The 17080-nt window shown below is 34.1% G+C and overlaps 1 protein-coding gene and 2 pseudogenes across 2 annotated transcripts; 1 reads left to right on the forward strand and 2 right to left on the reverse strand.

Annotated features, from left to right (window-relative positions):
* The first annotated feature begins 3591 nt into the window (after window positions 1–3591).
* On the forward strand, window positions 3592–7950 carry LOC107947118 (endoglucanase 6). 2 transcript variants are annotated; one of them, XM_016881679.2, is made up of 9 exons: window positions 3592–4087; window positions 4175–4387; window positions 4502–4702; window positions 5595–5684; window positions 5912–6076; window positions 6217–6501; window positions 6611–6959; window positions 7065–7139; window positions 7229–7950. In XM_016881679.2, the coding sequence occupies exons 1-9, from the start codon at window positions 3884–3886 to the stop codon at window positions 7525–7527; spliced, it is 1881 nt and encodes a 626-aa protein (XP_016737168.1). In that variant the 5' UTR covers window positions 3592–3883; the 3' UTR covers window positions 7528–7950. The 2 variants fall into 2 exon arrangements, with proteins under 2 accessions (XP_016737168.1, XP_040939518.1); XM_041083584.1 differs by having other exon boundaries at window positions 7242–7950.
* A 152-nt stretch (window positions 7951–8102) lies between these two features.
* LOC107944714 (long chain acyl-CoA synthetase 4-like) lies at window positions 8103–11131 on the reverse strand (annotated as a pseudogene).
* A 1001-nt stretch (window positions 11132–12132) lies between these two features.
* On the reverse strand, window positions 12133–16727 carry LOC121211155 (mitochondrial inner membrane protein OXA1-like; annotated as a pseudogene).
* Between the last annotated feature and the right edge of the window lie 353 nt (window positions 16728–17080).

A 17080-nucleotide genomic window follows, 5' to 3' on the forward strand; every position in this document is an offset into this window, starting at 1 on the left:
AAAAAATTTATATTTAAAAAAATATGAAAAAATCCAAAAAATTTTGTTGAAATATATAATATAAATTCTAGTTTTTTTTTCTGCGTTGAAGCTGATTTCATGTTTTTTACTAGTTATAACCAATTCTTTAAATTTATGAATAATTTTGAATTTAAGGTATTGCACCAATTAATTCGACTATTTTAACAACAATGTGTATGGCAAGTGGGAAAAGTAATCAAAATTTGTAAAGAACCAAACCCAATAAAAAGGAACAGGAATGAAGAAAGCAAAGTGGTGTGAAAGCATGCCCATACTTTGAAGACCCCCACAAGAGTGTCTCCACCGCCTTTAATTTAACCCCCCCCCCCAAAAAAAAAAAAGAAAACATTTTTATATAAAATTTCCTCAATTTTCTTTTCCTCTATTTATTCCTTAAAAACAACTTTTGAATAGAAATTCATCAAACCAAATCTTATTAAATTTCAAATGTAAAATAAATTAAATTCAAATTGGAATTTTGATTAAATATTTTAATCACAAATAGTAGTAACGGATACAAACAGGCAAATTAATTAGCTCTGCAGAGGATATTAATGATGAAATGTGAGATGGATTACAAAATTTCCCCACTTTTAATTATACGTAAACAAAAATTATAATACTTTTATCTGCTTTTAGACCTGCAACTCTGCCAGTATTATGGTCTCTACTGATCTGCTCCTTTGATAAATAAATTATTATAGCCTTTAAATTTTCATTTTTTATGGTTCTTAACAAATTTTAATATTAAAAAAATATTAGTCAATAATATTATAAATTAAACATTGTATTTTTATTTTTTTTTTATGATTTGAGGAGTTTAAATTTAAATTTCCCAAATATTTTGAAATTTGTCAGGTCGGCTGTAAATGTTTTAAAATTTAATTAAGATGTCCATAGATCAATGTTAGGGGACATTTCTTTAAACTTAGAAATGCAAAAAGATTGCATTAATTATGGGTCAACTAGTTCAAAACTTGAATTGAGTAGTAAAAGTCAAACCCAACATTTGGAAATCCATTGTTTTTCTAACCACAAGATTCGGCAGTGCAGGTATCCCTACCAAGTTCCACATGCCTTTCTGGGAAATTTTCAGACGGCTTTATCAAACATAATTATCTTTTTATTTCTCCAACATTTTCGCATAATTCTTCATCCATCCATTTCTTATCTTGGTTGCCTGACAATATAAGTTTCCAATCACTCATTTACAAATAAATGCAGGTTAATAATGAAATTTGTTAGTTTTTGTTTAATATTTAGTTATTTAATTTTTTTTCCTTCTATTAAATTTATCAAAGTGATCAACTTTACATATTTTAATATTATTTATTTAGTTTTGTATATTATATAAATTACTGAATATATATATAAATAAAAGAGAAATAACATACTATGAAATTAAAAAAAAAAAAAACTATAGGCTTGAATATCGAAGATCATAAAACATAAACTTGTTAAATGATAGTTGGTACAAAATGTTGATAACGAAAATTGGTATATCATGTATATATATAAAAAAACAGGGGCGAAGCCAGAACAACTTTTTAGGGGTCAAATGAAATTTTAATTTTTAATAGTCTATATCTTTATAATTTTTAAAGGATTAAATTAAATTTTTATAATTTTAGGGGGCAATGTGTAATTTTACCTTTACTAATTTAAAATTTTAAAAGGCTTAAATAATAATGGTTAATTTTAGGGGGGTCGGAGTCCCTATCAGCCCCTCTAGATTCGCGTGTAATAAGAAATGTGATAAACAGTAGCATGTGAAAGATAATGCGAACCGATCTAAACAAGCTTGGCGGTCAATATGGATATAAAATGAATCAATAGATTTGAAAATGAAAAGAACAGGTGATATGTTATGAAATGAAAGTGAATGTAACTTGTTGATAGAAAACATGATATGATATGTTCATATGAATTTGTCAAATGGGATAATGCATGAATTGGTGCATGAGGCATGAATGGTAATTTGAATTGTGGAGAATTAATCATGTTATGATTGCATTATTTTCATGTTTTGTATATTTTATTATTGATTTGAATCATGAAAGTACCATTGAGTTTTATCGTTCAGCATACAATTTGTTTATTCCATGCGTAGGTACCAGTGAATCTCGAGGTCTCGATGAGTAAAACAACATTTAAATTGCAGCTCTCCACTCAGCAAAATTAGTATGGTCTCATTTTGTTTTCAACAAATGACATGTACTTAAGGTTGCATCAATCTTAAATTGCGGGAAGTCATTTTGGTACTTTACGCGGAAAATGATATTTTGAATGTAAACATATGAATGGTAAGTATATGTGTATGAAACATAGGATTCAAATGGATTTAGATATGCTTAAAATAATATGTATTAAGTTGTTATGAATGTCAATGAAATTAATCAAAGTATTCGAACTAAAGTTTAAGATGAGTTAAATGATATTTGTTGGTCCTTAAATTAATTAAATTATGTAAATGGTAAGTTTGAGTTAAATGTTGCAAAGCTAGGAAACTACTTCTGAAGTCGTGACATTACTTCTTTAATGTTGAAACATTGAGCTTATGTTTCCATGGTCGGGATTCCCCTTGTTGAAGTCACGACATTGAATTCCCTTACGTTTAACGTCATGACGTCCCTTGTAAATGCCAACCTCCTATTTTCAAAGTCGACATTGAGTTTCTACCTTTGGTATCGCGATGTGATTCTCTTATGGCCATGACGTCAACTCGATATTTTGAAAAAAATTATATTTTAGTCCCTCAATCAACATCGGTTCATCATAAAAGGTTCTGTAAGCTCGTTTATAACATGAATTTGATTAAATAACATATTACAATTAAGAATTGAATCTAATGCCTTGCCTAATTTATTTATTTGATATGCAAATAAAGTTGTAGTTGCTTCAGCAAAGAATGTGACATCTCAAATCCCACAATCAAGTTGGGTTTGTGTGTTACAGAGGATGTAACAAATGTCACTTTTATTTATGTAATTAAGGTTTTTTTTTTACTACACCCTATAATATACTTGTTAAATTCTTATCCCAAATAATTTTTCTAATTTTTATATGTATTTGGCATTGTATTAATATTTGGTACTATGACGATACACCTTTTTTTTTTCACAAGTAATCTTAAAAAACTATCATATATCTATTTTTTAATATTTTATTATACCTTACACTTATTAATTTCCTACTTGTAGAGTCTAAAAATTCTACCAGTAATATACCAAATTTTATTCCTTTTAAACTATAGAAATATCTCACTTGAATATTTTAAGATTGTGTTATATAATTCCCTAAAAAAATTATTATATAATATATTTTTATATTTTTACAATAAATATAAAATAGTAATTTTAAAAAATTAGACTTAACTCCGTTTTTTTTAAAAAAAATAGCCATAACTGCCAAACGCTCGTCTTTTTAAGTTCGAATTTTGTATTCTCTAACAATAATTTCATCTATCGCAGAATTTTCTCTTCTTCTTTTTACTTCTAAAAAATACATAAAATGATCTGTTCTTGACCCACATATATATATCAAAAAAACTTAAAATTAATAAAATAATGTTCATTTATTTGATCTCTGCCTATTTCTAGCCTCTTGGTACTTTCCTCCCCTCCACCATATATAGTGGCCTCATGCTCTTCCAATTCCCCATTCTCAACGCTCCCTCTCTTTCTCTTTCTTCTCCTTTTCTTCCCTTTCTTTTTTTGCTTGTGGGTTTATCAGGATTTTTACTTTCAACTGATAATTTATAACCCACATTTCACATTTTCCTCCAATTAGACTGCATTTTCTTGTCAATTTTAGAAAGTTAAAAGGAAACTTGATTTTTGTGTCCTCTGATAACTTTGAATATATGGGGAAGTTAATGAGACTCATTTCAATGGCTCCTCTGTTTCTGCTACTTTGCCTTCCTTTTGCATTTGGTGGGCATGATTATAACCAAGCTTTGAGTAAGAGTATTCTCTTCTTTGAAGCTCAAAGATCTGGTTACCTCCCTCATAACCAGAGAGTCACATGGAGAGCTAACTCTGGTTTGAATGACGGCAAGGCTAGTGGGGTAAGCTAAAAGCTCCACTCTCATTTTCCTAATTGCTGAACCAATTCGAAACGAGTTTGCTCAAATTGTCTGAGAATAATTTTGCAGGTGGATTTGGTAGGAGGGTATTATGATGCAGGGGACAATGTGAAGTTCGGGTTGCCTATGGCATTCACCGTAACAATGATGTCCTGGAGCATAATAGAGTACCGCAAACAAATGGCTGCTAATGGTGAGCTCGGCCATGCCATGGAAGCCGTCAAGTGGGGCACTGACTATTTCATCAAAGCTCATCCCCAGCCTTATGTCCTTTACGGAGAGGTATTCAATCACAACATGATAGAGTAACTATGAATTTAACAATTTAAATAAAAGACCCATTTCGAAAATTATTTTCGTTGCTTAATTTTGGTGTGGGTCTTATTTTTATTATAGGTGGGAGATGGTAACAGTGACCATTACTGTTGGCAAAGACCAGAGGACATGACCACCGACCGTCATGCTTACAAGATTGACCCAAGTAATCCCGGGTCGGATCTCGCCGGTGAAACCGCCGCCGCAATGGCAGCCGCTTCCATTGTCTTCCGCCGCTCCAATCCTGCCTATTCCAGAGAGCTTCTTCGCCATGCCTACCAGGTATGGTGTTTACACACTCTCTTTCACAATTCCCAAACACTGCCCTTTTCAGTCAAAAAGCTTAGACCATAGTAAATAGGTAGTTATAGACAGTTGCTCACTCTTTTGTAAACGACGTCGTTATTATTGGATCATTAACTTCATGGTTTTGAAATTGAAAATTATATAATGCGGGTAAACTTTTTCGGCGCATAATTAGGATCATTGGAGCACTTCGCTTTACCCCGTCCATCACGGCCAATTACTTTCCTTTTGACCGTACAGATCTTAAACCACCAAAAGCCGCAATTTTCCCCTCACGTGCCAACATTTGTCGGTGCTTTTAATAAAACCCCATGTCCCAAAGTACCCTTGCTTCTTTTCTCATATTACATCGCCTAGCCCAATCGTTCGTTAACGGCAAATTTCAAGAACCGGCTCAACCATAACTCAATTCTAAGTTTGGTTTTCAAAGTTTTTTTGGGTAATGTATGGTGTTTAAATTATTAATTTTATCTCTTTTTATTTAAAATTGTGTAGAGTTCAATAAGTTATTATAAAAAAAATTATTCTGATTATTTAGCTAAACAAGTTTTAATCGAAAAAGTTGATATACAAGTGATTGATGTTCCTCCGGAGTGAACCCATAGCCTTATTGATAAGGTCAAACAAATGAGTGTTACATTCACTCAATCTTTATTTTTGTAATTTTGTAAGATTTTTATTTTCACCAAAAAATTGTTGTTATTGATTGTTATTGCTTTTTGCAATAAATTGAAATAAAATTATTAATTTAGTAGACAAAAATAATAATAATAAGAATAAGAATAATTTTATTATTAAGGGATCCTTTTGGATCCAATTTACTAATAAAACTAATTATTTAACATCTTGATTCTTTTTCTGTTTTCAGCTGTTCGAGTTTGCTGATAAATACAGAGGCAAATATGACAGTAGTGTCACAGTCGCTCAAAAATACTACCGATCCATCAGTGGCTACAACGTAAGCTTCTCTAAGTTCTCATCAATATTAATATTTTTTTTTATAAAAAATTCTATCAAAACAGTGGTCAGTTACAAAGGATTCGTGTTTAAATCTTCAATTCACATCTGTCACAAATTCGATCTTATACAAAAAATAAATTATTTTTATATAAAAAGTCATAATTTGAGAATATAAGATGTTGCGTATACTTGAATTTAAATCCAAGATTGCATGAAATTGTGTAGGATGAGTTGTTGTGGGCCGCTGCATGGCTGTACCAAGCTAGTAACAATAAATACTACTTGAACTATCTTGCGAAAAATGGTGACTCAATGGGTGGAACCGGCTGGGCCATGACCGAGTTCGGTTGGGACGTCAAGTATGCTGGGGTTCAGACCCTTGTCGCCAAGGTATTATTATTTTTTTCAACTGTAACTTCGTTGTCTCCCATTATTGTACAATAATTGGTTATGCAGTTATATCTCATCAACATGTAGTTACTGTTTGTGGTTCAAATTGTTTTAAGTGGTATGTTCTGCATCACCTGCAGTTTTTAATGCAAGGTAAAGCTGGTCACCATACACCAGTTTTCGAGAAGTACCGTCAGAAGGCGGAGTACTTCATGTGTTCATTGATCGGAAAGGGTAGCCGTAATATTCAGAAGACTCCCGGTGGTTTGATTTACAGACAGAGATGGAACAACATGCAGTTCGTGACAAGCGCTTCGTTCTTGGCAACCGTCTACTCTGATTATCTAACTTCCTATAGGGGAAGCTTGAAGTGTGCTGCTGGCAATGTTGCACCATCGGAGCTTCTTTCTTTTGCGAAATCTCAGGTGATTTATCGATCTCTTCATGGATTTAAATCTTTATACTTCTTATAAATGGTGACCAAGTTGAGACTTTTAACAATTTTTCTGATGTTTTGCAATGTTGAATTCTCAGGTGGATTACCTTCTCGGAGACAATCCAAGAGCTACAAGCTATATGGTTGGCTACGGAAACAATTATCCAAGACAAGTTCACCACCGAGGTTCTTCGATTGTTTCGATCAAGGTCAACCCTAAATTTGTTGCCTGCCGACAAGGTTACGCAACTTGGTATACAAGGAAAGCTAGTGATCCTAATGTCCTCACCGGTGCTTTGGTCGGAGGGCCTGATGCCTATGATAATTTTGCTGATGAAAGAGACAATTATGAGCAAACAGAACCTGCTACCTATAACAATGCTCCACTTCTTGGCATTTTGGCTAGATTAGCTGGTGGTCATGGTGGATATAACCAACTCCTTCCTGGTAAGTTTTAACCCTATATCGCCATTTAAGTTTTATGGTATTAACTTCTTCGAGTTTTCGCATATTCAATTAATCATGATGATCATTACCTTGGCTTTCCTGCAGTGGTTGCCCCAGTGCCTAATCCTGTCATTGCCAAACCGAAACCGGCACCGAAGCCCAAACGGACTCCAACTCCTGGTATGTTCTAGTTTCTGTTTGGTTCCATGTCTCATTACAATAAGGTATTGAATGGCAAGATCTAAACATTAGGAATTTTTGCTTTGCAGCCTCATCTTCTAGTCCAATTACTATAAACCAGAAGATGACAACTTCCTGGAATCACAAGGGCAAGACTTACTACAGATATTCCACAGTAGTGACCAACAAGTCTTACAAGACATTAAAGGCTCTCAAGCTCTCAATATCAAAGCTTTATGGTCCCATATGGGGTCTCACCAAGTCTGGCAATTCTTATGGTTTCCCAGAATGGCTCAACTCTTTACCTGCCGGAAAGAGTCTTGAGTTTGTATACATCCATGCTGCTTCTCCTGCTGATGTCTCTGTTTCAAGCTACAATATAGCTTAATAATGGAAGACATTGCAAAAAAAATAAAGGGTAAGTTCCAACATGGTTCTGGGGTTGTGGTGTTAGAATTTGTGCAGCTATACAGAATGCGTCAAAGAAAAAGGTTTTCCTTTTTTTTTTTCTTCGCTGTTTGGGGATTTTCAACTTTACTTGTTGAATGGGTTATTTAATTAGGGTTCTACCAGATATTTAGTGGAAGATTGGAGGAGAAATAGATAGAATTGAGAGACAGTAAAAGAGGATGAAAATTGAGAAAGTAAACAAATTACTTCTCAATAAGATTGCAAGGAATCTGTTTTTTACTTCCTACTTACACAGCAGCAGCTGATGTCCTTTTTTTTTGTTGTTTGTGTTGTAACTGCAAACTTTAGCATTATATGTTTTCCATATAAATACAGTTCGCACAACAATGTTTTGCCCCTACATTGCCTGTTCATGATTCAGTTTGTGATTCTGTAATTTCCCTATGAACTAATAAACACACCAATTAATTGGTGTCTTCTTAAAACGCAGGATACCAATCATTTTAATATTAAACTATTTAATAGAGTTAAAATGTATTATAGATTATTTCTGGTCCAAAAAGAATCATTATAAAAGACATTACTGAATTTTTAAAATAAATAATAATTATTTAATGAATAAAATAAGTATACACTAATCTTGAAAGGGAAACATCAAACATGAAGGAACAACATTTTGCAGTCCAAAGAAAAGGAAGTGTAACTCACCATATATTGAAACCGCTGAAAGCTTTGTCGAGCATTTGGCTTGTTTGCACTCTTGTACAAGTTGTCAATCACACTCTGCATCCAAACGACATTGATCATTGATCCATTGATCGTGAAAATGATGTATATATATATATAAGTTTCATCCTTAAATTGTTCTGCTTTCCCCTTAAATGAATCTGTTCATTACTCAAATCCTTAAATTCCCTAATTAATTAATTTTTATTTGTCTATTGATGTTTCGTTTGAATTGAAAGACATCAATAAATGCAAAGCATTAATGAAAGACTTCATGGCTATTGCCTAGTTCTGTGTAAAAAGTACTTAAGCCATAACAGTATGGAAATAAAAGTACAATAGAAATGACAGAAAAATAGCTACGTACCTGATAATGTTTGAGCAGTTGAGACCTTTTCTTCTTATACGTTGGGGTGAGAAGGTTGCGTTCCATGTCAAACGGGACAGGGTCGATATGGGCAGCTTTTATAAATTCAAAACCTTTCAGCTGAAACAAAGTACAAAGGTTCAATTTCCATTTTCTTTCCCCATGGCATGAAGATAAGTGTTCGCTTTAATAGTGGCTGAACAAATATTCCGTGAAGTACAAAACCCATTGAATGACAAACCTTTTTCTCTTTTCCAATCTTTGAGAGCTCCTCGACTACGTACTCTTTTGGCCTTGGGATTTTGACAGGTGGAATTAAAGTCACCATGTACACCATTAGCGGCAGCCCAGCCTTCAAGTGCTTGCTTCTTGGGGTTAACAACAGCAACGAGGAAGGACTCAAAGCTGTTCCCTTAAATCCAGATCTAAAAAATCGATGAAAGACAAGATCACGGTCGAGTTAAAAGACTGCAATGAATGATTTAAGTACTGAGGAGAGGAACAAAGGCATTACCGAATCAATAACAGATGCAAGACCAAAAACATTCTCCAGATTCTCAACTGCAACATATTCCCCTTGTGAAAGCTTAAAAATGTTCTTCTTTCGATCAATAATTTTCATACTTCCATTTGGTTGCCACTCACCAACATCCCCTAATGCATAAACATGATGAAAAGAATGTCAACTCAGAGACAATGGTAATAGAACCTTGATTTAATAAGAGGCAAGAATTGACGGACCTATGTGGAACCATCCATCGACGAATACCTCCTTGGTGAGGTCTTCACGTTTGTACTACCCTGAAAATAGTGTCTCTCCTGACACAACGTTGTATGCTTGCAAGAGCATCGTATCCCATTTCAGGGACAGATTCTAGGCATCTATCTACATTTGGTACTGGAGGACCCACAGTACCAAGCATAGACAATTCATTCGGTAACGAGACAAACGTCCCCGCTCAAGTCTCGGTCAGGCCTACATTCAGATCCAAACAAAATTGATCAATGTTTATGTTGCAGTAAGTGTGCATAATCGGTAAAGAAAAAAGAATCACATATACAAAAAGGCTAATTTCTAGGATGATATACCATATCCTTGCAGAACATGACAATATGCAACCCCTCGCAGGAACTCTTCGATATGATCAGAAAGAGGTGCTGCACTAGATAGAATGAGCCGTACATTCCCTCCCAATCCGCTATTTACCTGAGAAGATTACATATATGAATGAGATTCAAGTAGTTGACAGATTTTCGTTTAGGTGATCGAGATGCAAGGACCTGTGTGGATGATATAACAATGAAGTCTTTAATCACCTTAATACAAATCTGTCACAGATAAAAGATGCATCTTCATGTTTAGTGCCCTTCTTCATGTTACCGAATTTGCTGTCAGGGTTATCATAGATATTAGAATCAAATAACAACAAAGAAAAATTTGGAAACCACTTTCCATAAACGGAATTATGTAAAACAAAAGCCAACAACCGTAATCAAAAGCTCCATTATAAAGCTAAATGCTGAAATGATTGAGATAATTCTATTTTTATTGAAGCCAATATCCTTTGTTCTTGATACCTGGTGGATCTATGGTGATAAAATTAACTTCCTTGTTACTTTTAGCCTTTATTTTTTACTGGAATTCAACAGATACAATGATCTTCTTCACAGCAAACTAAAAAATGAATGTAACTGAGTATGCCACATCAAACAGCGTCTTAGACAATTAGCTTCCCCCAGAAACCTTCTGCAGTAAACCTGATGATGTACGGAAGTTATGACAGTCTCAGAACAGATACTGCATTGCACTCTAAACTTCACAGATAACCCAAAAAGACATTACCTATTCCAGATTCATAAAACCTCTTCACCTTTATAAATGATTAGAAAAAAAAAGCTGGAAATCAGTCTCATCAGCACATTGAGGAATATAAGAAAGTTTACCTGAATAGACTCTAACACACGAGGAACCGCACAGAAGATATTGACTTTAGCTCCCCAATATCATCAGCCAATAGTTTCACATCCTGAATATGCAACAAATAAGCAAGTGATAATTTGAGTAAGCTCTTATATCTTAGATATAATTTCAATTTATCCTGTTCACCCCGCGCCAGAATCCCATTAAGGCACCTCGAGAAATGAAAAACTCCTCAATCATCCGGTCAAATATATGTGCAAGAGGAAGATAAGAAAGATATACATCCTTCTCAGTCAACTGTAAAATTTTACAAGAAAAAAAAAACAAATGAGAGGGAAAAGCAAAAAATAGAAAAATCATTAACTCAAAATTTAGAGTTGGGAGAAAAGAAAGTTAAAATGAAATGACTAGTGAAACAATTTGTCCTAGAATAAAAAATTTCAATGAAAGGATCACCTCCTCATTTACACTCTCTACCAGGTGTTTCACCCCTGCTATAAGAGTAACAACACTACAATTTGAAATCATCACTCCCTTGGGATCACCAGTGGTTCCGCTAGTATACATTATTGTCCATATATCACTTTTCGTCTTCTCTGGAAGATCAAATTGCTTTCTTGCTCCCTGCAAGAGTCATACATCAGAACTTGAACAAGAATTGTTTGTCACCTGCAAGTTAAAATGCAGTGTAAGTTAGAGTAAGTAAGCAAATTAAACTAGCAAATATGCATGACATATGGTTTTCTAATGATATTCGACTCAGCAATTCGTATATTTGTGTCGAGATCATGTTTTTTTCTTGTGTCATAATCATGCTCAAGTTATTTTATATTTACATAACTTTTGACAAATTAAAAATTTGTGTTATATAGATTTTAACATGTTAATATATTTATGTTGGGTTTGTGTTTCTCTGTCATGTCAAGTCATGTTTTAGTTATTATTTGCTAATAAATTCAAGAGGAGAATAACAGAGGAGTGCTTACCAAATGCAAAAAGTCTTCCCAAGAATATATTGCCAAACTATACTTACCTTCCCAAAACTAACAATTGCAGTGTGAAAAACATACACGCAGAATTGCAGAAAAAATATTTCTATGAGGAGAGTAGTATCTAAAAATAAATTTTAGAAAAGTGACCAAATTTAAGATTCAAACTATCAAATTAAAATAAATGAAAAGAAAAAGAGTTAAAACTTGAAAACGACTTTTTATTGTTTTGGCAATTTTAGTTAATGTGAAAACCATAACCATAATAATGATGAGTATCTTCTCTTCTAATTGTTTTGGTAATTTTAGTTAATGTGAATACCATAATAATGGTGAATATCTTCTCTTTTTCTTGTTTTGGTCATTTCTTAAGTTAGTTTGATGTTTGATTTTCACCAATAAAAATTACATGCCCTTTTTTATGTCCCACTGCATATTCCCTTTATTTAACTGTGACACGTAATCTTTTTAAATAAAAAATTTATTTGCATAAAATAATAACACTACAATTTGAATAATAAATATAAAAAAGTTAATATCATAAGTGAAATTTCAATATTATTCTAATCCACTCAATAGTGTCATTAATTTTTCTTCCCTACGTAAAGCACAAATGCAGCGAATACATCAGTTATCCGGTACAGACAAAAATCCCCAAATTCCGGAGAAAATAGAAAACCTCAAAACTCCCGCAATGAATATAAACTAATTCACAGTCATTTTTGTTTATATGACTACAAAAATTAATACATGATGCAAATTTCTAATATAAATATTGCTATTACTCATTAGTTATAAAACTAATATCCTCAATGGCAGTTCAATTTCCGGAAGAATAGCTTTTCTCACCTCTTCTTGTTTTTCTTCCTTCCTTTTACTTGTTTCTCTAAATTTCTAAGCCTCTGATTGATGGTCGAAGACGAAGAAGATGAAGATGATGTTATTTGGTTCGCAACTTTTGTTGGTTCAATGGGCAACGAGGTAGACTGCTGTGATGCGGTTTTGGCTTGTTTGAGAGTTTGTTTGAGAGCCGTATACAGATCAATAGAAGGCCGCGGTGCAGTATCGACTGGTTGCTTCGGTATTTCAGGAACACCTAAAGCCTTCTTCACTCCAGGAGCCTTAAGCACTGAAAAAACAAACAAATAAAGGAAATGACATATAGTCATATTCAGAAATCTCGGAAAAGCAAATCAAATGTTTAGTCGATGGATAGCATGAAATTTACGGACTCACCTAATCCATATCCAAGGGAAAATATATTCGATGTGATCCAATAACAAAATATGGCCTGTCGAATAAATGAGATGAAAATGATCATCATTAAGTAAATATTCAGAGCAATTAAATCTCCAGAGAAAGTTGTTTTCTGTCAATTTTGCATTGCACCCAAAGTTTCTAGACTTCTAGGAGTTACATAGAGCTCATCAACGGTACCATTTGCCAAAACCAGCAAAAATAGTGCACTAGCTTGTTATAGTAGGCAATGCGAACATACTATACAAGCTTGTTAAGGGAAACCGTTTTAGAAAGGCCCAGATGACCTATTTGAGTAGGAAAAATATTACTGCTATTGAGAGCTGATGGCAGACACAAGAACGTGCAGAAGCCAGCAAAGGAAGCGTACCTTTGGGAAACTCATGGTAAACGGAACTGTAAGAACAGCAAAGACCCGAGAAACATTTTTTATAGTTGCAGCAGCAGGATTCCCTTCCATGCCTTCTTGCATGTTACACTGAGGATATAAAGCATTTAATCAAAACCGATCCAACGATCGAAGGGTGTTTCAAGATGTTGCCCGATGCCTTAAGGTATCAACAAAATAGGATGCTTACCTCCACAGTTAACAAAAAGTTAGCGCTGTCATAACCGGAAAGATGTATAAACTATCTGGAGTAGAGAGATCAGTAAACCAATATGCTCCACCGGATTTAAATGATTCCATTTTCTCAGCCATTGTTGAAATCTGGGGAAAAATCAGGTCATCAGATATAATTCTAAATGCACTATATGCAATTCTAAGACCAAACCAGTAATATTTAAGGAATCACTGTTGCTATCTTACAGCCAAGAAAAAGCTGACAAAGATGGGACCCTGAATAAAAATCCCTTTCAGTGGTGTAAATGGAGTCACGCCATATCTGTAAGTATTTAAGACAAACAATGAAATTGTCAGGTTAAAAAAGAAAGAGTTAGAAAGACATTTAAGTGAACGACTATATTAAGCACATTTCTGATCATCCAAAAATCTAGAGAATACTACCAAATGAATTATCATCTAAAACAATTCAAGTCTAATATACATGTGCTTCTAACTTCAATATATAGAATAAATCCATTTAGCATCCTCCAAGACAGATTTTAAGGGAGACGCTAACATTAAGAACTCACCATCAGGGATTTAAATAGCGGTCTGATACCGCTACAGCGGCTGTTATATAGCGGTAGCGGCACCGTCCGAAACCGCTACAGCCGAAACCGCTATTATTGTTTTACAATAAGTTATGTGAATTTTTTTTTTAAATTCACGACCGCGATACCCACAATGACCGCAATAGCATTCGTTATGTCCGCAACCGCGAAAAACGCAACGCAACCGAAAATGCGGCCGCGACCACAATTTAAATCCCTGCTTACCATAACTTCAGACTAAGACAGAAAACTGGAGTTTGGCTGTTACTGAAAGGGATAAGAGCACTATAAATAAATAAATTAAAAACACATTTAAATCGATGTGGAGCTCCCAGCATCTTTTACATCAACGAAATATCAAAGTGGAATTGCATTTAAACCAGGGCCCTTCAGAAAGTTAAAGAGATACTAGCATAAAAAAGCCAATTAACTGATTTTTATGATTCAATCATGGAACCAAAGGGCATGCAAACAATTTATTATGACAAGTACTCTCAAAAGACATACAAGCTTGCTCTAATGAAAAAGTGGCTTACTCCTTGAAAAGCTTTTGCATTTCATTTTGACCTTCAGCCATTGACAAGGCATCACTACCCTGCACAAAAATAAGTAGAAAAATTGTAAAACTCATTCATAGTATCATCGTAAAACATCCATGGAATCTGAACATGCTCTGCAATTATGCAAAACAGCATATAACAGCATCCTATTTATAGAGTATAGATTGTTCAAAATAATAACACCACTACAGCAAGAGCTGGCACCAGACCTTGCTTGACATCCGCTCCTTGACTTCCTCCAAGCGTGGCCTCATTAGCTGCAGGGCAAACACAAATTAGTGAAGATGAATATCAATACTTAAATTATTAGGAAGATCACTTTTGTTAATCAAGCTATTAGTAGTCTATCAGTTTCAAAACTTAAGTCACTAAAGGCCAAATTTTTTAAAAGATTCCTTTGTCCATGACCATGTCATAGTTTTTTCCTTTTGGCATGCATGCTAGGCAAACCTTTTTTTTCTTTTTCTTTTTTTTTTTTGCACCCCGGGGGGGGTGTGCACCAAAATGTACAATTCAGCAGAGGCAGGCTAAATTTTCAGGAACTAGAACACTAAGGTGAAGTCTCTCAGTTCTTTCTCTTTGTTTTGCACTATTAACAATGTCTGAAAGGCAAGATCGCCATCCAAAGGTTAGTAGCACTATTAATATCAAAATTAGGTGAAGTGTATAAAAAAGATGGAAGTGTATACAGATAACCCAGCAGTAAAATAAAAGATAGGAAGTGTATATAATTAGGGCATAAAAAAAACAATTAAAATTACCCACCGTCATTTTTGTGGTAGCTTTAAGTTGATTTATCAAAAGTGGAACAGTTGCACTTCGAATCAAAAGCGTTGTCACTACTATGGAAGCCCACCTGAAATCAATAATACACTGATATTGTTAAAAGATTAAAACAAAGGTTCTATTCTCAACATTGCAATTTATTAAAACTTTGGTATTAGCATAAACGAAGAAGTCAGAAGATACATATTTCACAAGATGCATGCATAGATTCACATCAGGATTCCTTTTCATCATCTTGCAAATCATAACTTTAATTCAACCTCATAATAATGAATTGATTTGACTAGATACTTAATTATCAAATATAACGAAATGAATATAGCATGCAAGTTTAACCAGTGTCCTACAGACAGGAATCCTTATATTTATAGCTCGGTAGTTTATGCTGTCACCTTTTCATCATCTGAATTAAGGCCTGGATAGATAGTTTGAACAATCACTTTTGAAGACAATTAATTAAATCATTGCATTAGAGAATTGGTAGTTCAACAAGTGGCTGAAATCATTAGCATTGCACATGCCATTCGTTCTTAATGAACATGAATAACTGAAGAAAATAACATTAAGTAACTACAGCAACTTACCAGTTGAAGCCTGTAAAAGAATGAACCGCATCAATAACATACTGCAATGTAGCAACTGGTAACCAACAATCAGCAGCAGCAATGGCAACCTCATTCACAGCAGGAACCTGCGAAGTCACAGCTTCAATGGCAGTATCCTTAAAAGCTTCAGCAACATCAGTCATAAACTCGACCTCTTTCGCCCCATCGTTAACCTTAGTCGACATAAACCGACCAAAAGAGACACCAGTTCCAGGGAGAAAGGCTAGTTGGGAACATCTTCTATCTTGGAACAATAGACCACAAAGCCCCGAGGATGAATTACTAAACCCAGTTCCAAAAGATCTTTGTTGAACAAAATTACCAGGCTTTTGTGTAGATTGAGGCTCGGTAGAAGGATGAGTCTTACGCTCATCATCATGGAAAATGTAGGCAAACGATGGTTGATACCGTCTAGCTATTAGGGTTGCTCTACGGGAAAGGCTACGGCTAAACGCCATTGATACGAAGAATAAAAATTCCTCTAATCAAACGAAAATAAGAATGTTCAAATTAAAACCATAACCAGATCAAGATCAAAATTAAAAACATTAAAGAATTTCTCGAGATTCGTTTATTATTCCAGTAAAAAATCACTAAAAACTAGCAATACAATAAAATTTCTGAAGCTAAAATCAAGGACTTAAATAATACTTGAACGAAGAAGCAAACACTCACCGTTTCAATCTCCGGCGATCGAAATAGAGAAGGGTTTTTTCAAGGTGCCCTTCCAACAGAACAGGGTTTAACAGCCCGATTTCTGTTTCCTCGAACACTGTTCTTTTATTTGCCCTCAACGTAGTGTGGGTTTTCGAGGGTAATCCCGTCCTCTTATGATGGATGGAATGGGCTGCCTTTGACAATTTTGGGTCCATATTAGCCCAACCATTAGCTGTCATTTTATTTTCCAAAATAATCGCATTTATGAAAACTAATTATTTTTATATAATATTAAACATAGGAGAATATTTATCTGAGATGCAGTCTATCGAGCCTTAATTTAGTTGTCATAAATATTATTATCAATACAATAAGAAATTAGTTTAAATGCATTAAAGTGAATTATAAATATAATTTTAAGTTGCTAACTAATACGACCCAATTTGAAGGAAATGGAGCTAGGTATATTTTGGACGTTAAAGACAATGTGCCACAATATGAAGATTC

This window comes from Gossypium hirsutum, chromosome A12, assembly GCF_007990345.1.
Source record: "Gossypium hirsutum isolate 1008001.06 chromosome A12, Gossypium_hirsutum_v2.1, whole genome shotgun sequence".
Lineage (NCBI taxonomy): Eukaryota > Viridiplantae > Streptophyta > Magnoliopsida > Malvales > Malvaceae > Gossypium > Gossypium hirsutum.

Coding starts and splice junctions, on each gene's coding strand:
- LOC107947118 (XM_016881679.2), top strand. CDS start 3,884: ATGGGGAAGTTAATGAGACTCATTTCAATGGCTCCTCTGTTTCTGCTA. Junction 4,703..5,594: donor TTCTTCGCCATGCCTACCAG/GTATGGTGTTTA, acceptor TTCTGTTTTCAG/CTGTTCGAGTTTGCTGATAA. Junction 5,685..5,911: donor GATCCATCAGTGGCTACAAC/GTAAGCTTCTCT, acceptor GAAATTGTGTAG/GATGAGTTGTTGTGGGCCGC.